General features: G+C 40.0%; 1 protein-coding gene across 3 annotated transcripts in view; it reads left to right on the top strand.

Moving 5' to 3' along the window:
* The window catches only part of LOC121520462 (partitioning defective 3 homolog), a 443160-nt gene that overhangs the window by 187153 nt on the left and 228473 nt on the right, over positions 1–27534 (top strand). For 2 of the 3 annotated variants that reach the window (XM_041803923.1, XM_041803922.1), the window contains exons 6-7: positions 22862–22953; positions 26757–26840. In XM_041803923.1, the coding sequence (XP_041659857.1) occupies positions 22862–22953; positions 26757–26840 (176 nt within the window). The remainder of the gene's footprint in view (positions 1–22861; positions 22954–26756; positions 26841–27534) is intronic. The other variant, XM_041803924.1, reaches the window with a different exon arrangement.

Below are 27534 nucleotides of genomic sequence, written 5' to 3'. Positions count from 1 at the left end.
TTTTTTTGCCAAATTTCCCACATTTTCTGTGTACAGGAAACCATGGCAACGGAATCTTAGCATTTTCTGTAGCGTCTGAGTTAGGGATGCACGATATTGGATTTTTTCAGAATTCAAAAATAACAGTATTTATAAACTCATTTTGGCTGATATTGATATTGGGTATATTATATATAATATAATACACACACACACACACACACACACACATATATATATATATATATATATATATATATTTGTGTGTAATACAGGAATGGCAGCTGCACTTTTCAGGGCCTGATCCAGCTCAATGCATACTGGGTGCCCAGGACCCAGTGGGCTAGTCCAGGCACTGGTGGGCACCATGTGTGTTGTGAAGGGGGCACCTTGGAGGATACCTGTAGAGGTGGGCCACAGTCCTGGACGGTGGCCATCAGGAGGTCAACATGAAAGACGGTACACATATCAGGTCTAGATTAAATAATAAAAAAATAAACCTTCTGGGAGCATCCTCTAAAATCTATCACATCTGAAGGATCTCGTCCTACAGATTTCATCAGACTGCGTCCAATGTTTTTTTGCACTCATTCTAGACAAGCTGGACAGCTAAAGTGGTGCAAACTGTGAGTTTACACCGTAGGGAGGGGCTGTTATAGGGGCCCAAACCAGGAAGGCTGTTTTCTCATGTTTTTTTTTTTTTTTTTAAGTGTTTCAACTATTTTGATTCTATATAACTCTACAGTAATTATGTCAGTCACCAAACTTCACAGGCATGATCACACTTTGATCCTTAATACATTTATGCGTCAGTATAATCACTTTGTCGCAGTGCCCACTTCTACTGATTGATCCTTTCCTCCTCAGTTTTTTTTTCTTTACTCCAAAACAACTTTAAACATTCAGCCCCTGCACACCTTTCACTCTAGGCCTATGATTTTTGATCTCCATGTGTATCATAACCAGACCAACAAAAAAGCCTTTTGGACCCATACCCAAATCCCAACAACAAATCCACCAGCTTCACTCCAATTTCAAACTAAGTCATTTTTCATAGTGCTAAATGACTTTAATCAGTTGTAACTTTAGCATACATTAGTTTGTGATTTTATACTCCCTCTGGCAAGATAGCACTGTCAGACTGAACATGCGCACTTGCAAACATTTTACCATTTCATCGTAGCGCCCTCTACTGCTAACAGGAAGTTGCACTAATGTTTTTTTTTTTGTTCTCTTACTGTGTCGAATATATCAAGCTCAGATTTTCATTTCAAGTCCTCAATAGCTGTCCACAATAGTAACATGTTTTGTTAATGGATGCCTCTCTTTCAATGGCGTGCCTTTCGATATCTCGCCAGTTTCACAGGAAGTTGCCATAAATCTCACATGTATGATTAAGGTCTGCTCCATATGTCCAAAGGTTTATTATTTTGTTTTGCTGTTGCTCCCCCACAAGCAACAGGAAGTGGCATAATTGGGCCATTTGTTTATTTCTTTTACTGACTTGAACCTATCAAGCACAGATTTTGTTAGAAAGGCCTCCATCTGCAACACTTTAATGTCTTATTAAAAGGATGCTTCACAGCCGATTGCGAGCATTTTGATATCTCGCCATTTGACACAGGAAGTTGGCATAATTCTGATATGAAACATCAGATTTGATTCAAACTTCACATGTAGGATCAGGGTCTCCCCCTCTGCACATATATATGTTAATGTCATGGTTTTGCTGCAGCACCATCTACTGTAGGACGCCAGTAACAACTCCTACATTATACAACCCATCTTCTTTGTATTTTACACATTAAACACTGCATGAGTTAAAACATTAAAAAAGGTCATTTGTTGCTTGGTGTTCTATGTAGATAAAGTTAGCTTAATTTGGCATGACTTGTAGAGTTAAATAAGCAGGCGATGACTCTCTCGAGTCATTCTCTGTGATGTTAGTGTACATGTAAGGCTGTGCAGGAGTATCTGTGGAAGTTGCAGCTCTCTCTGCAGCAGGAAGTGGAACAGACATAAAGAGAGAGGATAGAGCGAGTGTGACTTTTCCTGATTTCTCCCTGACTTGTTTATAGAGACACACTCTTCTTTGCAGCAGCCATTACAGTCGGAGTCGGTCAGAATAATGGGCCACAATCTGACATCTCTCTGTGTGTTGGTGTGTTTGTGTGTGTGATGCTTGTCACCATTATCCACAGCTCCCTTCCTCTCAGACGGCTAGTTTGGTCGGCTTTGCCTGCTGTTTTGCTCCATAGCAGCAGATCCATAGGGACTCTTATTTCAGTAAACGCTGCATCACATAACAAGCTGTGTGACCGGCCTAAGCTCGCTGTGGTCAGCTCAATGTTCAGCGAATGCACTGAGCTTTGGACCTGCAGCACTGCCGATGACTCTGATGAAACTACAGAGAAAGAAAGCTTTCATGAGGAAATGGTTTTCATAGCTTGAAGCAGACCATACCTAATCAGTATAGCAGCAAAATCCAGCACCAGTTGGATCTTATCACAAAGTAAAGATGTAAGATTAGAGACAGATTTTGAATTGCATTGTGTGATTTTTGCTTTTTTTTTTTGTCCTTGGTGTTGCTTCCCACACGCCTGCAACACCTCCGCTCTGCTCTGAGTGCAGGTGGCCCTGGTGAAATCTCAGCTCACCTTGGTAGAAATGTAGCAACACATTCAGGGTTTAATGATTCTGACAGGATAACAAAAAACCTTCAAACATCCAGATAAAAAAACACCCTTTCACATCCTCCCACCACTCATGAGTATTTTTATAGAAAGTAACTCCTATATAGAGTTTTTAAAATCCCCCAGAGGACATGCTTCAAGTAAGGTAAAAATATTCTGCAATGATTAATATTTTGTTAAACACAGTCTCCCCAGATAATAAAGTAATTAAAGAAAATCTGTTTAAAGTGGCTGAAAGCAGAATTACTCTCTTTTCATTGGTGTCTCTAATACTGTGGAGGCCATGTTTTTCTTAAATACTCGCAGGTTTGAAACCACTAAAGCTGTGATGTCTTATTCAGATTGTCAACACCAGATTGTGAAACTTCAATACAATTAAAATAGATAAGTCTTTTCCATTTCAGATACAGAGGCAAGACCAAATTTCTGCACTTTCCTTGAATTGCACAATTATGTTGTTCAGTTTTTGGTACTTAACAAGTGCAGTATTTCAGTACTAACCAGAGGCTGAGCTGTGGTCAAATTTAACTAATGATGTGAGTTTTTATAAAAGAAATAATGCTTTACTGATCATTAATGTAATAGTTGCTACATGCAGAAAAAAAACCATCATCATAGTGCCTCCAGATTTATTAGCAAACAAAAAGACAACACTTGGAAATCCAAAGGGATACTGGGTAATATTTAGGGCAGAACAGCATATTTGATTACTCATTACTAGGGGTGGGAGAGAAAATCGATACAGCATAGTATCACAGTATTTTGTCTGGTGATATATCATATCATATCGTCCACCAAGTATCAATATTTTTCAAATTAATTGCTAATAAACTCAAGTCTATGATAATGGAAAAATAAAATCAATAGTTTGGACAGTTGTTTGTCTGCAGGTTGGCAGAGGTGACGGTCAGAGAGCAGGAGAAAGTTAGTACAACAAACATGGCAGCACCAGGGGAAGGACATTAGAAATGCAATCAGGGCACGAATGAGATGGACATGAAACATGAGGCTTGTAAGAAATGCTACATGAAAATAAAATACTGCAGAAATACAAACATGAGGGCAGTGCTAATGCTGAATCAGCTAAACAGTTAAAAAAAAAGGTATGAATCGCAGTATATCGTAATATATGGTATCACAATACTCGCTGTGTCGCAAAATGTTTAAAATCGCAATAATATCGAATCATGGGGCCACTAGTCATCCCCACCTCTGCTCAGAACCTTTAGACAACAGCTGCAGGTATTACGACCTTCTAAGATAATACCATTATGTAGAAATTTAAATCTCTGCTCCTGAATAGTGATGGAGATTGAAACTAGTGCTGCAAAATTAATGTAATTGCAATCATGATGTCAGGCTGTGCAATGACATGACATTTCAAAAATTCAGTCTTTCAATGTTTGTGCCTCCTAGTCTTACTGTGCTCTTGACTGTAGTAGGACTCCTTTGTGATGACTTCTCTTCTGTAATTTTTTTCATTTGTCACAAGACCATGTGTCTAATGCTGTCTCAGGAGTGGGGATGCATGCGGTTAGCCACAGTTAAATTCATATCAAATTGCAGATGTAAGATTTAAGAGCTGGTTAAACTCATCATCTGTCATTTTTCTTGTTGACACGGCCCTGAAGTCTTGGTCAAATGCCCTATTAAAACTGTAATTGATGCCTCCGGCCACTAGTAGCCACTGTAGCTTCATTTAATGGCCACAGCCTTTCTGTCAGAGCTTTCCCTGGCACTTCGCCAGACAAAAACATGAGAAGCTTTGTGGTTAGCATGTCGTAAGACAAACTAACACTAGTTCAGTTTTTTAAAACTCAAAACTGGAAACAAAGTGGTATGTACACTGTTGAGAGTTGTACTAACGAACTTGGCTAAAGTGAAAAGAGGCCACACATTAAAGCACAATATCAATCTGCAAAGAGAAAGAAGGCATGTTAAGAGGAATGTTAGCTACGCTCTGAACAAATATCAGGCCCACAATGCTGCTTACACAGTGACCCTGTGGTGAATTGGATTTCTTCCTAAGCAGTTTATCCTCTTTAGGCTAGTCGGTTAAATAAAATTTAAATGGGCGTTTAGCTGAGTAGGGAAGTGGACCCTGCGAACATCCTAACTCAGGAGAGCGGGGATGGATAGGGTCAGTAGTGCTTCTTCTTGCCTCTTGTGTGCTTTCCCAGGCTTGATCCAGCTCACCTCATTGTGAGCCTTTGGGTTTGACCTGAAGAGATAGGGTATAGGCCTACCACAGGTCTGGACAATCGCTGCCAGGAGGCCAGCCAGCACAGGGCCAAGGTTGATGCAGCAAGGTGCAGCAGAGGGCTGTCAACATGAGTCCGATTCTGCTCGAGGTTCCTGCCCGTTAAAAGGAAGGTTGTCCTCTCTAGTGTAATAATGCAAAATGTTGCTTGGGCTGAGCTCATGGTGATTAATGTTGACTCTTTATAATAACAGGCTACATCAAAGGGTACGGTCTTGATGGCCCTCTTTGTGTCTTGAGATTACTTTGGTTATGAATTGGCGCTATATAATCTTAGACTGACATTGACCAGACCTAACCTCTTGAGTCTCATGGGTACTGTGGTTTAACGTCATTTCATTACTGGTGCAAAAACATACATGGGGTAACACAGGGGTAACATAATCTCAAAGCCCCTCAGCTTTGTGCATCAAATTTAAGAAGAATTGGGGATCCCCATCCCTACTCTGTATCATGTTGAACTGTCAAATGAGAAAGTGAGTTCATGAGTGTGAACATATGTTGTCCAATTTTGAAGAATAAGTCAATATTTTAAGACCATGGCTTATTTAGGATGAAATGCTACAGATTTTAAAGTATGACTACTGTATTACTTTGTTTTTATCTTTGAATATGACCCATATTTTCCCTCTCTTTTCAATAGAGTTGCAGATGAAATTATCAGATTTATCTTACACGTTGGAGAAGAGCACTAAGCCGTCATATTTAAAAGAATACTCGGGCGTTCTGAAGCTGCTTTGAAAAGCTGAACCAGTAAATTCCTGTATAACACCATGAGGAGCGGTGTTGTAAACACTCTGAGAATCAATAATAAAGAACACTGAACCAGCTCACGGTGGCCTCACACCTCCCTCTAACACCCTTTGCTGCTTTTTCCTTTAATTTGTCACCTAACAAACACGGGCCCCTCTCAGTGTTTCTGCTTCCTATGCATAAATGAATTCCAGCGTTTGTGCGTGCACGCCCAAACCATTCCAGTTGACACATAAATCCGTCTCCCATATGGGTTACATCTGCTATAAACACACATATGCACATGTTTTTGCAAACTTTCCTCTCCCTCCTTTTTTTCCACCCCACCCACCCTCCACAAACTAAACTCATACTGTCCTACACACACACACACACACACACACACACAAAAATGCTCCCTCCACCTGTGTCTTGTTTGACACTGTCAGTCGAGCCAAGTCAAGCCGTCTCTGTCAGTGTGTGTTGGACTCCGGCCTACGTCAACGTTCAGCCTGACTCCGGCTGATTACTGTCTAAATAATCCATCCACACCGCTGGAACACCAGACAGCCTGAGAGGGCCGCTCAGGTCCTCGGCAGGCTAAAAGGAGGATATATAGACGGGGAAAAGCAAAAATAACAAAATAAACAATATTATTTCACTGTTACCACTTTTAAAAACATGTATTTTTCTGTTATTTTAACTGGTGCATGGTTGTAATGCAGTTTAACAGCCAAGTGTTGGCTGACATCCTGCTGACTGCCTTAAAATAACAAAAGAAGAAGAAAACTGTCGTTTCATAGAACAAACAGTGTTCCAGACTTTTGAGGTGCATGAAACTGTCCAGCAGTTTCCGAATACTCTGTCTTTGCAGCATTCCTTCCACATTTCACACCCCGGAGTAAATCATGGCCTTTCTTGTTAAACTTTGCATACAGTGTGATTTGATTCAGAAGACACAGGTTAGCTCAAGAACAGTGCATAGAGAGCCTCATGGAATGGGTCTCATGGCCAAGCAGCTGCATCTTTTGGGCTTTTTGCCTTTATTTTGATAGGATATCTGAAAAGGCAGAGGTAATATGGGGAGAAAGCATTCACCAAATAGCAATATGATAAGGAATTGATCCTGTAACCCAGTGGTTTTCAAACTTTTTTGCCCAAGGCACACCTAGGATAAGCCAAAGTCTCATGGGACACCAAATTTAAATCTATACAAAACAGATTTTTTTCAATAGGCTAATGTTACATTCAAGGTGGCCTATATGGGGGGATAAAGGGGAGAGCTTTCTGGGGCCCAGCCAACTGGGGGATCATGGAGATGGCAAAATTGGGCAAAAAGTGGCAAAACAAAGTCAGAAATGGGTGAAAATTGGTAAGAAAGTGACCAAACAATGGGTTAAAGTTGGCGAAAACTTGTTGAAAGTGTCAAAATAGTGGCAACAATGAGTTACAAGTAGCCTAAAAGGATTAAATGTTGTAAAAAGATGGTAAAAATGGGTTAAAAGTGATCAAAAAAGTGCAAAATTGGGCAATGAAGTGGTCAAACAAAGGCAAAAGTGGGCAAAAATTGGCAAAAAGTTGGCGAAATAGATCACAAGTGACAGAAAAGTGGCACAAAGGGTTAAAGTTGCTAAAATGAGGTAATAAGTGGTTAAAAGTGATGGCAGGAAATGGCAAAAAAATTGCCAAATTTGGGCGAAAAGTGGCTAGAAGGTTGGAAAAATGGTTTAAATGTGGCAAAAAATCATCAATAAATCCCAACTGGGGAGGTCCATCTCTGGGTTTTTCAGGGGTACTGCCAGATCTGTGGGCAGGCCTGGTTACAGTGCTTGCCATAAAGTTGTAGTAATAACGTAGTGTACAAATTCCCACGGCACACCTAGACTTGCCCTGAGGCACACTGTTGAGAACCACTGCTGTAACCTATGCAAACAAGGGCTCAAGACTCAGCCCTACCAGCTGGTGCTCAAGAAATAAACTATTTTTTGAAAACTTTTAGGTAAATCATCACTTAAACAACTTTTGTTACCAGATATTTCAAATGAAATGATATTTTCAGAGTTAAAATGAGCATGAAACAGCGCTAAATTGGTGATTTATTCATTTTTATATGCATCAAGCCATTGAACTGCTGTATATTATCTGCTGGATAGTTCTGATTTTCTAAAAGCATCATGAGAGATTCAGTATTTTAAACTTTTGGAAACTTCTAATTAAGTGGACTAACGTATAAATTACCAAAGTGAACAAAACTGATTAAAAAGCCCAAACCTTTTTTTTTCCTCTGATGACTAAAAACCCAGAGAATAAATGTCAGCCTGTCCCTGAATCCCCTCAGGTTTCCTCATGGGACTTCACAAAGCGCTGTTGTCATCCTTTGAACGAGCTCTGTCATGACTTTCTGTTCCTCTGCGTGATGCGTCTCTGTCCGTCTCGCTGTCTGCCTCTGTCATTCTCTTTGAGGCGGTCTCTTTTTCTGTCTACCTTTCCTTTTTTTCTCCCCATCTTTCATGTCTCTGTTCCACCACTACCATCATCTCTCCTGCTCTCTAAGGAAAAAAAAAAGTTTCTGGAACTTTTCTCCCTCATCTGAATCTTTAAAAGGATGATATAGAAACATTAGACATCAATAAAAGACATTACACATCCTCCTGTGCTCTTCTTGGTGTGCTGAATCCAACACATCTTACATGAGGAGAGAAATGAGCTCTGTTCACGCCTTCTGTGATTCCATTTTTAGTGACACTGAGCGAGCTCTCCGGGGACATCACTCCCTGAATTTCTGGAATTGCTCAGATTCCTGACAACTCCTCTATTGTCTGTAATTGTGAGAAAATTGAGGAGCATATTTCTCTGACCGTTCCCCTCCAACATGGCCATCTGGTTTGATTGGACCGGACTGGAAAAATTACAGCTGAATTTAGGGAGCTGCTGCAGCAGAATTGTGGTAATTTAGGATTTGGTAGAAGTCCCATTTTTGGTATTAAGTTAGTGTGACTGCTTCTGGTGGGTCTGTGAGGTGGCCAGACTCTGCTGTGTGAAGACTACTGCACACTATTCTTCCTCATATATGATTTGCTGAACATAATCTGACACCAAAACTGCTTCTCCTCTGCATCTTTATGTTTCACTTTTGGCTTTGAGCACCACACCACTCTTAATGTATACTAATACAACCATGTATTTAATAATTTAGTTTGTACCTTCTTTCTTTAGAGTTACAGTCATCTAGAGAGATTTTCTTCCGTGTTGTTTTCTCCACTCCCCGATCACCAAACCACACACAACACTCTCACACCAACAAACAAAAGCCAGGGTGATATAAACTCAGATAACGTCTCCTCAGCTCAATGAATCCCGGAGTTATTGACGACGCCGTCTGCCCGTCTGGATCCCATTATCAAAGTGTCTTCAAAGGAGACTAATTGAATTAGTGCAGGGATCTGTAATTGAAAGCTTGCTTTTAATGATGCATTGTGGCCCCGCGCCGAGCAGAGCGTCGGCATTAATCAAACGTCTGTGCGTCGAGACAGATTGGACTGCACTGTGCACTGCGGCATGGACTTTATCAAGGACATCAAGTTTATTTGATCTGAAGAAAGTCACCTCATCTTTCTCCATTTATCAACAAAAACTTTCCAACTATAAACCTGAAAGGAAGTACAGACATTTAGGACCGAGCATCCCTGTTTGATCTTTGTAGAAGTCAAAGTCTTTGTAGAAGTTTGACACAGGAATTCTGACAATTCAGAACTTAAATGTACAGTTTTGTTTAATCTGCCACCAGTTGCTCTCAATCAAAACTACAATAACAGATGGCGACAAGGGTCCTTGTAACTTTTAGAACTTTGGTTTTTATCCAAATAATATTTATTGTCCAAAATGTCCATTGGAGTTAAAGTAATTTGCTTGAAATAGGAGAATTTGTGATAGAATTTCAGGGATTTTAAGTGATATTTTGGTGAATTTGCTTGGAAATTTTCAAGCATTTTCATGGAAATTATTGGGGATATAATGTTTGTAGTTTCATTGGAAGTTTTTAGAAATTTTTGCTTGTGCATTGTCATTAAATTTGGAATTTTTTTCTTTGAATATTTGGGGAAATTAGAAATGTTCAGAAATTTTCTTTGAAATTTGGGAAATTTATTTGTAATTTTTGGAAATTCTGTTGGATTTTCTGGTGGGAATATGCATTTTTTTGGGAAAACTATTTGTGAATTTTGGGGACTCATGGGGGTGGGGTCCTTTGAATTTTTCAAGATTTTTATTTGAAACTCTAGGGAGTTTGTTTGGGTATTTGGGGGAAATTTCCATCATTTTTTCAAAAATAATTTTTGGGCATTTTGTGCCTTTATTAGATAGAGGAGGACAGTTACCTTGCAAAACAGATGGATTCACCCATTTCCGTGTTTCTTACTGGTGAATCCATCTTGCAAAGCTCCCATCTGAACCGTTTGGGCCCGGTTAGAAAGTGACAGGACCAATCAGCGACGAGGGTAGTATTTTCGGGCACAGCGGAGTCGTGACGTAAGCAAGCAGCAACAAGAGACCTGTATAATTATGGTGGATGACATTGTCATGGATGCTGCTAAAGTGCCAGTTTTATCAGAACTTGACAACATTTCTTCGTTAAAAGAAAAACAAAGATTAGCAGTGAGTTGTTTTCTTTGCAAAAACGACAAAAGTCGTGTACTGACATGTCTACAGTTGCCATTTTTCATGTTATGCAGTTCTCTATGGAGTTTACTCCTCGTTAGCAGCTACGTCACGTATTTTGTTGCTCTGATTGGCCTGTAAAGATGTGACAGACAGCCTCTGAGTTTTTTTTCAAAGGCTCTGCCTTTTCCCAAACACCATCTATGGAAGGTTTACCAGATGGATATGTCAAACACATCCATCTGCCGTGTCAGGTTGGGAGGACAGTGGATCGCTCTGAAACAGGGACGAGAGAGTGGGGAGAGACATGGGGCAAAGGACCACAGGCTGGATTCAAACCCGGGCTGCCCGCGTGCACGTGACGCACTTTAAAACTCAAAACCATCTGCATGCCCTGAAATTTCAATCATTTCATTGACTTTTTGAAAAATATATTTATCTTTGTAATTTTGGGGGAATTGAATACATTTAAGGTGGGATTTGCTTTGAAATCTTGTGATATTTGTACAATTTATACAGATTTTTGGGGGATTTTTTTCATTTGAATGTGAAGGAGTAAATAAATAAACATATATTGAAGAATCATAAGAATTTTAGGTCATTTACTTTAGATTTCAGGAAATTTGTGTGGATTTTAGAAATCAAAATGTCCTAGAAGTTCTGAACTTTAAGTGAGATTTTTATTCATGCTCGGCCCTGACACGTCTTTGTGGTCCATCTTCAAAATATTAAGACAAATGACTGAGACAGCCTCTTAATCACTGATACTATATCTTACAGGCTGAAGACCAACAATAACTGACCAACTGGCTGACATGCAGCACAAAATGAGTGCTTGAAAACTGGTCCAGTGGTGTATTTTCTGCATAAACAGAATTTTCAGGAGATCCGCCATCATTGTTTTGGTTAAAGCTACTTTCTCTTCAGGGATGAGGCTGAGCTTTTAAACTGAACAGGTGTCATTCCCTGAAAAGGGGTGATTTTTGAGAGAGGTTTTGGCCTGATGCCAGCGATATGCAACTACACTGTGTGCTCTCCCTATGTAAGAATCTATCATTGCTTTCAGTGACGTTAACGTCATTAGAACATTAAGAATTTCTCTGAAACTGTTGGAAATAGTTCAGGTATTGTTAGTTTTCTAAATATACATATGTTATAGATGCAGACATTTTTATTTATTAGACTTCAGTGGAAAATTCTCCATATTGCACTTCTAAATAATAACATCCTTTCAGACTGGTTATCAGCCCGACATCCTACACCAGCATCAGCAGCCACCATCGCTGACCTCAGGAACTGACCCCATAAAAAGACACCGGAGGTCATGTGCACTGATGTTTGATCATTACATCCTCTGACACTATGAAATGTGTTTGTGTCCACTCAGGCGGGCTGCAGTGAAACCTCTGAGTGCTTTCAGCGGCTATTTTGGATGAAATGTGAAGATAGGCTGTCGGAGAGATGAGCACACCTGGAGCTGCGTGTGTGCTGTCTCAAATCTCAAGGAATCCGGAGGTCACTCTCACTGACCCATGAGCTATTTTTGCATCACTGACCTTTTTTTCCTTCTGCTTTTTTTTTTTTTTTTATTTCTGTGAGGCACTAAAATGAAGTTTGTGCCATTTTCTGTTATGCTGACGGTGTTATAGTCATACATTCCTGTGCAGACGTGAAAAAGGTGAATCTGTGATCACCTGTGGTGAACTTCAGAGGCAGAGAAATGTCATGGATGGCTTTTTATGAAAGCGCTGTGGACAGGAATATTAGCAGGGCTCTTCATCTTGGATTATCTCTCTCTGTTTGAAACTCAGGGCCAGATGGTGTGAAGTAGCCCTCGGGTTAGAGGTTAGAGTTTAAGGCTAATTTATAGTCTTTGGTTCTGTTTTTCATCCGGTGGTGGACATATGGAGCTCTGCTGGAGAGAGAACAGATACCAGTTAACAGTGATGGATGTCTGCATGCTTCTCTCTGAGGATTGTTTTGTCCTCATGGCATGAGCTAATTCAAGTATGAGCATGCACATTTGTGACAAGGCCTTTAGATGGTGCACAAAGAAAGCTTCATGTTGCTCGTTCACTGTTTTACACTTGGTAAAAATGTATGATGTGTGCTGTGGCACCTGCTTATTCAAATGATGTTCCAGGTAAAACAAACATGACAGAATGGTTTGTCTTCTTTCATACCAATCAGAATCCTCTTTGGTTGAAAAATGAAGCCAGTGTGGACGTTCAGGAAACTGCAGTTCATCAAGTCCCATGTAAAAGGAAAATAAGCATGCTCACAGCCTGTTTCAGTAAGAGATTTTGGTTAGAGTAGTTGGCCTCTTTCTGGGGAAAAGGGGATTTTTTTTATCTAGCTTGTCTGTTTCGGTTTAAGGAAAGATACAAGTAATGCATAATGAAAGACTGGATGATATGACTGCAAGCATGTGTTGTTGCTGCTTCTCAGGGGGCAGAATAGCCGTCTCAGTTCCACCACTTGGTCTGTTTTGTAGGATGTTAGTCTGAGATAGCATCATCAGTACGGTGACTGTGATTGATTTGCTTTAAAAGATGGCATCAGGAACAAATTGTCTGCATTATTTCTTTACAAATTCTAGGTTTTACATTTGCACAAATCAAAATCATTAGTTCAGCCCTTGTTTGATCTATTATTGTGTTGGTTATACAATACAGTGGTTTATTGCTTGTGTTTCTTGGAAGATCTATAAGATGAGGAAATATTTGCAAATTGCGAAATTGGGGGGAAAATGGAATGAGATTCTTTTCCTTAATGGTTCAGCCCTTTTGTTTGAATTTATTTTCTGTACTTAATAGTAGGGAGAGACCAATTAGCAGCCATGATGATGACTGATGCAGATATTTGTCAGTTAGCCGATGATGCATACCAATCATGGGCGTAGCACGGGGGATTAAGGCTACTGATTCCACGGGCCCACAGTGAGAAGCCTGCAATGAAAAGTGTGTTTTCATAATTTATTTTTTAGTAATTAGTGTCAGTATTGAATCAAAAGCAACTAAATGAACTGGTCAGCAGACTAAAATTTGTATCAAATAGAATAAGAATACTTGGGGGAGCCTTGTTCCTCCCTTAAAAATGTCCAAATGGTGTAGTCCAGCAGGTAATATGCAGGTAAATTTAATTTAAACTTAGTAAAAATATTGCTCATAAATTAGGAAATTATGGTTCAAAAATGCATTCAAGTGCATAGATACCTGTAAAAATTACACATTTGTTGTTTGGCTGGCAAATTAAGGAAGGCCCTTGTAATATTCTTTCATGGGGCCCAAAATCCCTAGCTTTGCCCCTAATGCCAATAATTGTCCAGGATCAGTTAATTCAAAGCTTTGCTGCTTTGGCTCACCTGCAAGGTGCATTTTCCCCTCTGCTTTTGTTTTCATCCTTAAAGGTCACATATTATGCAAAATGCACTTTTTCAGGCTTTTCTAATAAGAATGTGTGCCCCTGGCCAGTCCACAATCCCTCCAAGAATCAGAAAAATCCAGTCCCTCCCCACTTCTTTTTCTCCACGTTTCAGAAAATGTGTGAGGACACAAGCCGTTTTCAGATTTTCCCCTCATGATGTCATGTGGGGGGGTTCAGTTGGCCCTCCTCTCCTAATCTCAGCTGGCAGCTGAGAGGAGGATCAGGCGAGCCACATCCATTTCTTGAGAGGGGCGGAGTCAGACAGCTCATTAAGATTTAAAGGCACAGACACAGAAACAGCGTTCTGAGGAGGGTTAAAACAGAGGGATTTTAAGACATACAAAAATCCAATACTGGAGTTTTTTTTTTTTTCACAGGCATGTTTTGGGACCTCTGACACCAATATAAACTCGTCTTAAAGGGTTAAAATATGTGACCTTTAACATACTGCCCACTGCACCATCTGACTGTATTTATGTCACACAACTAGCAGTCAGTCAGCACTGATTCCTGGGTGGCACTGACACAGGAAGTGTACAGCACAACTTCCTGTTTCCTGCTGCTATCGTGTTACTCTGTGCTGTTTCTATGGTGACAGATTTGGTGCTTCATTGTGTATTTAACTCATTTTTTTAACATGCGGTTTTACTTTTGCCACATTAAGTAGATTTTGGTTGTCAGAAGAAATGCTTATCGTTTCCATATATCGGTTGTTGTTTCAACGCTCTACTATTAAATCATGTTGTTATCAGACCTGAATAAACAATATCGATCAAGCCTGTGTTTCATTCTAAAATTTCTTTTTTTCCCCCACTATACTTACTTATACCAGGCAGGGGTTAAACATGAACAATTAAAGATTTATTTATAGTCATTCCAAAACATGATGCACATGAGGAGGAATGCAAAATAGCGAACACACAGGCCACTCACTCAGTCCTTCTCTTTAGTATTTGATATGCATATTTTCTGCTCTATTCAAACTTAAATGGAAGGTTAATTTATAGCGCTATTCAAATGACTCATTGCCTAAGAATCCTAAGAATGTTTCAGCCTACCTGGTCTTGTAAAACTGGCAATTTTAGCTGTGATTCATGCTCAGGTAACATCCAGAAAAGGTGAAAATATTCCAGATTGAAATGTATTTTTCATGCAGTGGTGCTCTTGATGGAATTGAGATTGTCAGCAGTTAAACTGAGAGTAGCGGTGTTTTATTCACTGCTGCATTCATTTTCAATCACTAAAGCTCTTAGTCTGAGCATGAGCCGCTTCAGCATCAAATCTGAATATGAAAATCATTTTGGACAAGTTGTCGTTCACTTTTAAAACGATGCCGGTTCAGAAGTGGCTCTAAAGGCTTTATTATTTTTTAAACATGGATTTAACCTCATCCAAGTTTTATCTGAATTAAAGAAGTTGCATTTTATTGCTATTTTTCCCTGCGTCCCTCGAAAGCTGCACATAAATCTCTCTCCTCTCCATCTTCGTCCGTGGCTGCATGCATGCATCCACATCAGTTTGTAAGTGACAGCGTGGTCAAAGTGGCAGGAAAAGGGGAGCAGGCAGCACTTCATTAAAGTGCAGCATTACTCCACTCACTCTCTCTCCCATACATACACACTGGGCGCAGACCACTTCATTTAGTCTGAGAGATAGAAAGGACATGCCCCAATGGATTCTCCCATTAATCTTTAATGAGCCCCCAGGCCTGAAAACTGCCCGCCTGCCTCTCCTCCTGCACATCCAGGAAACAAACAATGACTCGGCTGGAAAACACATCGGCAGCTCGTACCTGACTGGCCACCCGTCTGCCTGCCAGCCATTAACCCCCCATCCCGACTCTGAATTATTAATGTGGCTATCTATCTGCCGAGCCCACACCCAGGAACGGGAATGGGCGAAGTCTTGATGCTGCGGTTGGGAAAAGTGTGGGGAAGGAGTGTCTACTCTGGACTTTGTAGGGGGAATAAAAGCTGATTGGTCAGTCTGTCAATCAGAGTGCTGCCATCAGCGCGAGTGTTTGCTGATGTTTGTCAGGGAAGGAGACGTCTGTTGTTTTTCTCAAGGCTGATATCTACTCTGTCTCTCATGGTGACCTTCTCCACCTTCTACTTTCCTCCTCTCTTCTCTTTTACATGTTTTTCTTCTTTCTTTTCCTGTTTATAATCCTCCTTTTTTATACTCTATGTCTACTTCCAACCTATTTATACACTACACTGATTGATAGTTCAGAATGCTAAGAATGCATGCAAAGGTGGTGAAGAGGCCTTCATTTTGATATGTTTGGTAGTACAGATGCAAATCATTGCACACATTAGAGGCTGACTTGTCAACTGAAGTGATCTGATGTTGTCTGGTCATAAAAAACATGGCTTCATGTACAGTGTGTCCATCTAACCCTGCTCAGAATAAAAGGTAATGCAGCTTATTTAGAGATCTGTGCTATTTGTCTCAGCTCTGCCTTCATTTACTTCCATTTTTCTTTTTTATATCTTGAAAACAACACCATAAACAGAACAAAAGAAAGCTCTTTTCTTATCTCTATCTAGCTGATCGCTTGTGTTTCTCTGCTTAGAACATCAAATGTTGAAGTTCCCAAACAATTTGCCCTTGTCTTTGCTCAAAAAGTTCACCACTTTCCAAAGTAATCTTCTTCCTGAAGTGTCGGCTACATGACTCTACACTTCTCCAAAGTTTCTGATGATATTGCCCTTTTATATTTGGCCTTTGTCCGTGCAGAAGTAAGTACAAAATAAAGGCAAAGTACAGGTAAAAGGCTCGGTGCAGATCCATGTGCATATCCGATGAAAAGAATGAAGAGCCTTTACGGGTGTAGAGGAGCTCCTCTGTAATCAAACAGGACAACCAAACGAGACACTGTCTTTTACCGAGCTTAAACCGGGAGCAAGCTGTCATTTTTCCAGAGAAAATGGATGTGTAACCTTTAAAACATCAGATGGTGGAAAGAATGAGGAAATGAGTGTGAAATTACTCCCATTCTCTAAAGTTTTAACTTCATTCTGACCTTGAAAAACAGCAGTTTCTTACAAAAAAGTATGGATTTTCAGTGGTAGGTCTAAATAATAATCATTAATCATTTTGTTAAATACTTTATTTCCCCGTCTGTCTTTCTTCTTTTTGAAAAGATTTCTTCTGCCAAAAAGCATTCAACACTTGTTTGGATTGGTTGCTCTGCCAAAGACAAAAAGGCCTTTTTAGCAGTGACCTTCAGTGGCTTACCTTCACTGTTGAGGGTGTCAGTGATTGTCCTCTGGACATTTGTCAAGTCAGCAGTCTTCCCCATGATTGTGGTTGTGTCCTAAACCAATGTTAGCTAATAAAGGCTCTGGAAACCTTTGCAAATTGGACCATTACTTAATATTCTAACATTCTTTTTGAATAGATTTTAGATTTTTGAGAAATGTAAACCGCATTTTAGTAATGAATAAGAGGGTGCAACATAAAAAAAAAAAAGACGTAAAACATTTTAGGGTTTTTTGTTTAGGGGCCCAACTTAATACCTTATCTTGCCAATAAAGACGGCCTTACACCTAACAACTGTCCCTCCGATTTCAGACAAAATTCCAAAGTCGGAGTAAAATCATGGCAGTCTTGCTATAGTCGCAGCTTGCTCCCGTTGTCCCGTTGACGGAAGGTGGTCATAAGACTCGATTTTAGCTGTTTTGAGGCGGTCTTTCTTCAGTCTTGGCGTTAGGATAATATCAAACGATATTATATTTTAAGATATATCAAATTAAATGCGATCTCCATTTCTATCTACTAATTTTTGTTGTGAATTTCCATCAGATGCATGATGGGAAATATCTCAAAAGGAATCTTATTCTGGTCTTGTAGTTAGTGACCCACGGTCTTTACAAAATCTTAGTCTGAGACTAAAAACTCAACGTCTTGCTGACAAATTGTCTTTTAAATGTAAGAGGCTCTCAGATGTCAGTCTCTTTTAGAGTCTTTTAAGAGTTTTAGAAAGTCCTTTGGCGTACCACCTGCATTAATTGCATGCTTATAGCTTAAAATCTCAAGGTGGCAAAACATTTTTCCAAAAGAAATATATATTTCATTTGGCTCAGGTAGAGCAACTGTGCTAACTATTTAAATTGATCCCTAAAAATGTTGGCAGCACTTTAATCTAAATGTTCACTTGGTAAATATTTGAATAATTTGAGAAATCAGAATACTTCATATTTTCATCTCTCAACATAAATCAAGTTGTTATTTTTATTTATTTATTTATTTTTTTTACAGAGCGTAAGCATCAAGAGTCTGTGTTTGATTAATCTAGAATACATGAAAGTTAATTCTTCTTCACTGAATTATGGGACACACAAGCTTTTTCATGATATTCATTTTTTCAATATATACTTGTATAAGGAACTTTGAAACCCATTTGGTTCTTCGTCAGACTGTTTGTGCTGAGCTTTGGCAGAACTTTGAAAAGTGTTTAGTTCAACATCTTGTTTAGCTCTCATAATTTATCCAGCTGGTAAAACCAGGAAAATTTGTCCTTTCGTCATCATCTCACATACAGCTGTCCAAGCTTTTTTGCCAACGCTGCTAAAAGGTGTTATGGTTGAAAGGGTGACCATGTTAACCGAGGATCTTAAGCCACAAAAGCACTAAAAAATGCCTCTGTTCTTTTTATCTCATAATATTAAAACCAGCCAATCAGATATGTTTCTAATAAAGATGAATAGCAGTTAACACGGTCACAAATTAAACCATAACACCAGCAAGACGCCCACATGTCGATGAGATAGTTGACCTTATTGCTGCTCTAAGTCAACCCACAGCTTATTTTGCAGGTAAACCGGCTAACTAGCTTGTTGGAGTTGTCCCACGATGCATGTTGCACATTACAACTTGTGGCAGGCTGTGACGTTTGTTGCTACCAGTTTTGCGGTGTAAACAACACAAAATAGAACCAACAGCACCTTTAATCTTCACATTGGCAGCTCTCCTGTCCTTGTGACATGCTCCAAAGCTTTACAGGTACTACAGGAAGTAGCCTTTCATATGTAACATCTATATAATGTTGATCTGTCTGTGGACTAGAAGCAACAGGATGTGAGTAGAAAACCATAAAAACAAAACCGCTAAGTTAAATGGATTTTAATTATTTTCCACTGGCCTTTTAATATCTAACTGAATACATACTTTACTGCACATTTTTCTTCATAACGTCCCGAGATTTTCTTCCATCTCTATCTCTTGCGTCGTATTCCTCCTTGATTATCTTTTCATTTTCCCTCTCCTGTCTCTCTCACGCTGACACTCGTGCACAGCCACAAACACTTCTGCACACACACATCCACACTTTTCCGTGTCTGTCTGCAGAATAGAATTGTCAGCGTGCAGCCAGATTCCTCCGAGATGGTGCATATTGAAATAAAGAGCCGCGTGTGCTGTGATGAATGTCGCTCTCATTTACTCTTCCTCAGATAGCGACTCCTCCTCTCCCTCTCTGATGCTCGCCGGCCTCACATTCATATCTCCTGATTTATATTAAACTGTGGAAGATGTGTTTGTCAGGCTCCCGCAGTTGTTATTTTTTCTCTTTCTGCTGGATATTCTTCATATCTGCACAGTGTGTGTTTGCAAACGTCTGATTTTGTCATCGCTGTGGAGCTTCTCCACTTCATAGGCACAACAGTAGAGTGGAAAGCAGCATAATTATACACAAATGTTCAATTTAAAATGTAGAAAGAAGGTCTGTGTACATTTTGATGAACAGGGATTTTAAAGAGAGTCTCTCAGAAGTAAAGACAGGAAGAGGTTCACCAACCTGAGAGAAACTGTCTAAAATGTGTGGAAAAATGTTCCTTAATGTAAAAACTGCTAAGACTTTGAATATCCCACCATCTAGAGTCCATAATATCAAATGATGCTGAGAATATGGAGCAATTTCTGTGCACAAGGGACAAGGCAGAAGGTCAATATTGGAGTCCTATGATCTTCAGGCCCTCAGGCAGAAACACAGTTGGCCATGCCTTCCACAAATACAAGATGAAGCTGGACCATGCAGTGAGGAAGCAATATGTGAATGCAATCCAGAAACACCACTGAGCCAAAGCTCATTTAAAATGTACTGTGGTAAAATGGAAAACTGTTTTGTGGTCACATGAATCAAAATTTGAATTTTTGGAAACCATGGGCGCTGTGTCCTGCGGACTTGAGAGGAGAGGGACCATTCAACTGGTCATCAGTTCACAGTTCTAAAGCCTGCATCCCTGATGGTGTGGAGCTGCATTAGTGCTTATGGCGTGGGCAGCTAACATCTGGAAAGACACTATCAATGCTGAAAACTATATCCAAGTTTAAAGCCCCGTCCACACGGAGACGAATTCAGGAGTATACTGAAAAGATTTTTGTTGTATTGACGTATGCTCCCATCCCAGCAGCATCTCTTTCAGGGAAGGCCTTGCATATTTCAGCGAGACAATGCTAAACCACATGCTACATCCGTCACAACAGCATGGCTTCACAGTAGAAGAGTAGAGGAGCGCTTGCAGTCAAGACCTTTCACCATTAGAAGATACTCAGAGCATCTTAAAATGAAAAAATCTGGAAAAGATGACCCAAGACTACTGTTTAGCAGCTAGAAACCTCAATCAGGCAGGGATAGGACAACATTCCTCTCCAAAAACTCTAGTGAGTGGTCTCCTCACTTCCCAGATGTTTAGATGGGATGCTACACAATGGTAAACATGGCATTGTCCTAACTTTTTTGAGATGTGATGCTGCCATCAAAACCAAAATAAAATGGTAAAATGCCTCAGTTTCAACATCTGATATTTTGGTTATGTTTGATTGAGAATAAAACAGATTCATGAGATTTGACAATCATTGCATTCTTTTTTAATGTACATTTTACAGAGTGTTCCAACTTTTTTGGAATTAGGATTATAGATCTCCTAAAGCTGCTTTAACACAGTAGCTGTTAATGTCTTCTCATTGACTGTACTCAGCTCCTGTATTCAGAGAAAAGCCTAGATGGATGTGTTTCTCTCACATATTCTCTCTCATTCACTGCCCTGTAGCCGAGCGTCCTCCAGGCTCTCGGTGTGTCATGGCAACCGTACGGCAGCCACGGTAACGCAGCTTCATTTTCATACTGATGAGGCGGCCGGTTGCCGGGGAGGTCTGCTCTGCCGCTGCTGCTGCTGCTGGCTCGTCGCTCCTCTCCGGTGTCGCCCTGAAATTTTAATGACCTTCTTTCTCTGCTTCTCGTTTTTCTCCTGCCAATGGCCCGACTGTATGTGAGCGTGTCGGTGTGTCAAGTTCAGTATTCAAACAGACATGAGCAGAGTATCCACGATACATGTACAAGGAGGACAAAGGCTGTGTGAATTTAAAGAAACAAGATGTATTTTTATACTCATGGACGACCTCCTCCGATCTGCTCCTCTTGGCGATGTCAGGTTAGCAGCTCAGCTTACTTTGTAGCCATTGACACATTAGTTCAGGGTTTGTAAAGGCTCCAATCTAGTTTATATTTGGAATTTAGCAAACCACCTGCAGTTGTCCTGTTTTTTAACAACATTAGCCAGCAAATTCCCTAAAGTTTGGTCATTTCTTCTGGTTATGGGGACTGTGAGAAAAAAAAGCATTTTTTGTACAGATTTTTTTCCTTCTTGTGTGTCCTTCACCTTTGGCACTACTTGATCTTTTTGTTGTTTTGACTTTTAGTGAAATATATTGAATCAGCTGCTGCACCTGTCGGCCAGGCTCTGATTGGCTATATAGCTGAGCAAATCAGTGCACGAGATAGTGATACAACCCTCGAATGACAAGTCTTTTCTTCTTCAAAACCCCAAATTCATAACAGTGCAAAGCTGATGTATTATCCAGATTCCATGTCCGTCATCAGGTGGGTCCATCTTGCAAAGCATCAAGCAGACATACTTGTTCCCAGTCAGAGAATGACTGCACCAATCAGCATCATCTGATGAGAAGGCGGTTTCAGGTGTCATGCAGTACCATAAAACTTGGCATATGCTGTTCTAGACATGATTTTACAGCATGATGTTTACCTCTTGTAATCTGGCAAAATTAGTAAATAGTAGAGAAGACTGCATACTTTTCACTGGTAAACTCACAAGAAGATGAACTTTGAAAATAATTTTGAAAGTATTTTGTTTTTATTTGTGCTCTGTCACTGTGAGTACCTGAATATTAACACTTTTTTTTGTGCTTGGTCTGAAAAAAGTGGTACTGATGCAGCCCTAGCTACGGTTATGGTTTAGTTCAGTGGTTCCCAAAGTAGGCTGTGGGCCCCTCCAGGTGGGCGCGGCGCGGCAAATCAAAACCAGCTGATAATTTTAGCACAGGAGAAGAGGAGCAGTTCATTGATACCGACTCAGATTCAGTGATGCGGTTGCAGCTCAAGCCCAAAAGGTTGTCTGCATTTTCGACGGGCGTGGAAAGAGTACCTACCTCTAGGCAGGAGAGCCCTGGCCACACTCCTCCCTTTTGCAACATCCTACCATTGCGAGATGTAAATACAGATAAAAGACGGACATTGAAGATGAAGAGAGAGTGGTAATCTCACAGCTGCACCCTGGCCCAGATGGGCACCTGTGCTACCCGCTGAGCTAAACTGGCACCCATAGAAGCAGTTTTATCAGAACTAGACAACTGTTGCCCGGGTTCTTCACCAGCCATAGCTTTATGGAAGAGTGTCAAAGAGAAAGCCACTGTTCAGTACCTTCCATCCCAGAGATGCATCATGTATGAGATTCTTCAAACTCTGTCTTTCTCTGGTAGAAGCACTTTTAATGTTTTTACTCCATCATTTTGGTCTGAGCTACAGGCTCAGCTTAAGCTTGAGCGATGAATTAGTTAGGATTTTTTTAAAACTAGAACTGGGGAGCATTTGACCGATGCATGCATGTTTTTGTCCTTAAAGCTGCTGGTGTTTAGATTGATGCAACTTTTGATGGTGTGTTGTGTTTCTCTGTGAAAGTTATTGTGCTGCTGTCTTGGCCAGGACTCCTCAGATTAAATTAAACATCTTGTGTCACATATTTTATCATTGAGTCTCTTGATATCTCGCTAAAGCTTATTAACACCTCCTTTGTTTTTTTGTGCTTTTTCATAGGAGGAAGAAGCCAGAGAAGAAGAAAACGGTAGGATCGAGCCGGTTGGTCGAGCCGACTCTTGCCTGGACCACACCCCTGTGAGGTCACTAGAGTAAGTCCTCCATTCATGGATCAGCTTGCCTGGTTTTACCTCTCTCTACTGAAACTGAATAACCCACTGACACACGAGTAACTGGTGATCACATTGATAAATATTTAAGCAGTTTTATTCCAGACTGTGATACCCACTGGGTTGGAAGAGTGCCAACTCTCATAGAAAAATGCCTCTAATCTAAGTATTCATAGTTTCATTGCTCCTTTGTAAAATGTTTATCATCAGATCATGTCAAAGGTTGTTCCTGGTAGACAAGCCTTGGAATTAAACCTTCCTTATTCTTCGAGTGTACAAGGTAATGACACTTGATATACTGGTGATTTTTGGGAGTGGTTCCAGTAATGATAAGACAGGATCCTTCACATAAATCATGCTCTAATAGAGGAGAGAATCAACGACTTACACCCAGTAAAAATGATGGCCAAATCCACTAAAATAACCATAAACTGTCTAAGAGTCGATTTTCCTTTCAAAGTTCCCTTGTTTGAATCGTCTCTATCCTCCCTTTCTCTGCATAATTACACAGATAAACACTTTAAAAGTAGACCAGCAGGTGCTTTATTGCAATCCAGGTTTGTTTGTTGAAAATCTCATTTCAGCCGAGCTTCCTGATTTACATAATTCTCTTTTGTGGGAGCAAAATGATCCTCGTCTCGCCATCCCAGCTCTCCCACGCACTAACCCATTCAGCTCCTGTTATTAACCGCTGTGTTTTTTGTTTTGTTATTTTTGCTCTGTTGCATGCTTCCAGTTTAATATGCAGGTATGGTATTGTTGTTATTCCTATGATTTCCCAGAGACGCAGGCTTCTCCCGCCTCTTAGTTGTCAACAAGGGGCCCATTTTCCCCGAGCTAATCATAGTCATTTTATCAAAGCTGCGTGCCGATTAGATTTGGCATCTTAGAAAATGTGCCTGTGTAAGATGTGGGAATACTGGCCCAGAAAAACAACTAGTTTTAACTGTTTTTTGCTTTTAAGGAGTGAATAGTTTCAATTGATCAGAAAAATAGCCATAATACTAAATGCTTCTGTCTTGAAATAAGACAAAGTTTAACTTTAGTCACCCACCCCCACACCCCCACCCCTTCATTATTAAGCCTTTATCACAGTTTTATACAAAATGTCACCAGTTCAAGTCTGCAGGTTAAAAAGCAAAGCACTGACCCTGAAATGTGGGAAACTGCAAATCAAGGTGTTCAGCGGTATCAGGGTTTCACCTAAGTTTCAAGAACAGTACATTTATTGCAAACAGTGCCATTATTGCTGCATTTCTTTATGTTTGCAAATATTTTTCCCCATAGTCCTGCCCCTGCACTATCACTGGCAAGAACATGCTCATTCTTAATGCTGCCTTTTTTTTATGGATAAGGACAGAGCTTTCTCTCTGTACTCTGCGTTAATTCCAAACATTTTTCTGCACAAAACTTTGAGATACAGACCAGCTGTGTCAGTACCAAAACAGAACAAGGAAAAACAATTTTGTTAAAAGTGGTGTGACTGTACTCAAACTTTGTGGCGAAATATAGCTAAATATCATGTGAGTTGTTAGAAACAGCAAACGTGTGATGTTAGCTCATCTGGTCACAAAGATACAGCAAAACGGAAACAGAAATCCACTAAAGCCCAACATCCAATCTAACAGAAGTGTGCAGGTTTGTGGCTAGTGATAGTTGTATTGTTTAAATGCAACCATCTATTTTGGCATGCAAAGGGAGCATTAATGAGCCTCATACTCAATGGCAACGTACAGGGCTGCTCTTGGTAGTTTGTTTACATGCAGAAATTATTGTGTTAGTGCAGCTAAAACTGGACTTGTAAAATGCATATAAACTTGTTAGTTAAACTGAAATCGCAAAAAATTAAAAGTTGGACTAATGCACCTAGATAATGGGGTTGAAGATTTATTCACAGCTCAGATGGACCCAAACGAGAGATGCACCATAGTGGATTTTTGATGATATCTGATATCAAGGGATGTTAATCTTGATCTGATCTGATTTGATTTGAAAGTTATCCTTCCTTCATCTTAAGTCCACAATACTTGATTCCTGAGGTGGCAAGATGGCGATAATTGGTGAAACACATCATGCTACCTAGAAAGCACCTACAGCTCACAAAACTCTTGCTAAAAGGAAAATGTCACCGTCGGTAGCGAGATTAAAGGTTAAAAGGTTAAGGTTAAAACCGATCCATAGAACTATTTATAATACATTTTCATTAGGGATGCGCACGGTTAAATGGTTAAATTCATTTATCAAATTAACCGGCACAAGATTTACAAGTCAGTTTGACGAAACACCTACATTTTTTTTTTTAACAAACTTAAAATCCCTTTCCAATACTCTTTTAACCTGTAATGAACCTCCCGCCACTAGAGGCCGCTGTAGCTTCAGTGAATGGTCACTCCCTTACCGTCTGAGCTTTCCCCCGGCATTTCAGCAGATGTAGATATGAGAAGCTTAGCACTTAGCATGTGGTAACAGCGCAGTATGACAGTTTTTTAAGTAATACATGGAAATAAAGTGTATGTAGGCTGTCGAGGGTTGAACTCAAGTGTAACTTCTCAACTGAAGTGAAAAGGCCAAATATCAAAGCTGGAACTAAAACTAGCAGAGCTAGCTGTTAATGTTAGCCTGATATACTCTGTACAGCATGACTAACACAGTATTCTCAGTATTTTCTTCTCTTCATGCAAGTCCATTAAACACAATTTAAATGAGTGTTTAGCTGAGTGGGGAAATGGACGCATAGGAACATCTCTAATTTAAACAATCCAGGGCTCCAGGGCGGGTGGGTAGCACCCCATATGCGCTGGCGTAGGCACCTGGATAGTGGAGATGAACATATGTCCATTAATAATTTGAGATCCTACTTGTGCTTGAGGGGAGTAGTTCAGGTAACATCCTAATCAAGCTATCACTGTAGCTCAACTTAACTGAATTATGTAAATGCAATGACATTTAAGTCTACATGAACTTCTTTTTTCTTCTTATATGATAAATAAACCCATAGTTGTTTCCCATCATTAAAACAAGTACTCAGTTTGTTTTGGATCATGGATTGGGTTGGAAATAAGAACCAGTGTTTTTGTTGTGTTTAGCAAGTGACACAAATGGGAAAGTCCCAAAAGTGCCCTCTTGCCTTTTCTTGTAAAAACATCACAGCGGGGCAGGACTAAGATTTACTCTGTCGGTAAAGCTGAGCCACATGAGCCACACATGCTCTTCAAAAACCTTGATTTGTGGTTTGTTTTAGCCAAAAACATCCACACATGGGTCAGATGGCATCACACATGGTCTTAAATGTTAAAAAACGTAAAGAAAATAGGACGGTTTTACAACAGCAAGATGATAATGCATCTTTAAAACTTCAACTTTAAGCAGCATCTTAGGATTGAAAGAGTCCCGTTCATATCTGCCCTAAAACAACAGTATCATTCTTAATTTAAAGTTATCCCCTCAGTCTCAGTGTGCAGCTTCCCCTGTCCCCTTTTAAAGGTTGATTTAAGTCTAACTTGTCCTTGTGAGTGTTTTTGACCTTGTTCTCCCCTGTTATGTTTGAATTTCTTTGGATTGTCTGATTGATTGTGTTTTTGTCAGTTTCCTATTACTCCTTCTTATTTCCTGTTTTTTATGATTTCTCCCACTCTGTCATCGTCGTCCTGTTCCCCTCCTCATCGACTCATTTCCTGTTTTGTTTTTTCCCCACATGGTGTCACCCCTCTCCTCCTCTCCTCTCCTCTCCACACCCTCCTCCTCCACCCTTCTCCTCCGTCTTCCATCTGTCACCGTCTCCCCAGAGACATAGTCAAACTGGTGGAGGTGTCAAACGACGGTGGGCCCCTGGGGATCCACGTGGTGCCTTTCAGTGGCAGGGACCGCAGGTAAAAATATCCAGAGCAAAGCTGTGCTGTTAACACACATTAGAGGAAAGAAAAGAAGGGAAAAGGCAGACGTAGACCCTTAAATCAGAAAAGAGTTGTTTTAAACATTGTTGGTGGTGGTTTTGCTCCTCCTGATGTTATTTCTCAAAGTTTTTTCAAACTGAGAATGTTTTTTGACCACAATTTCTTCTATAAACTCAAACTACATTGATCTTAATCTATTCCATTGAAGAAAAACATACAATATTGAACATATCTGACGTTGTGTGTAATAAGAACAGTGTTTTGAGTTACGTGTGGAATAGGAATTCACGTTGTGCATGTGTTTTTGTTTTCTCTATGATGAAATTTCTTGAAATGTCTCCACGTGTCACATCTGTTAAAACTGTACAATCTAAAGTGTTTTTATTTATGCTCTAGCTTGTTTTGTATTTAAGATTACAGCCTGTCTAATTTCCAAAATATTCTTCGTGCCTGTTTCAAAGCTTTGCTTTTTAGTACCCCCAAATGTAGAAGGGTTTTATATGCAGAGCCAAAGCCAACGTTTGACAGCTTTGAGATAAGAGCCAAAGGGAAATTACAATCTTTTAACTCACTGGATGACTTTTGGCTTCATACTTGGCCTATGATAATGATTGGCTTGGACAGAAATGGCTTACATTTGATCAGTTTGACTTTTAACATCTACGAAAAC

Source organism: Cheilinus undulatus, linkage group 13 (genome assembly GCF_018320785.1).
Source record: "Cheilinus undulatus linkage group 13, ASM1832078v1, whole genome shotgun sequence".
Classification (NCBI taxonomy): Eukaryota; Metazoa; Chordata; class Actinopteri; order Labriformes; family Labridae; genus Cheilinus; species Cheilinus undulatus.
This window is presented reverse-complemented; position numbering and strand designations above follow the sequence as displayed.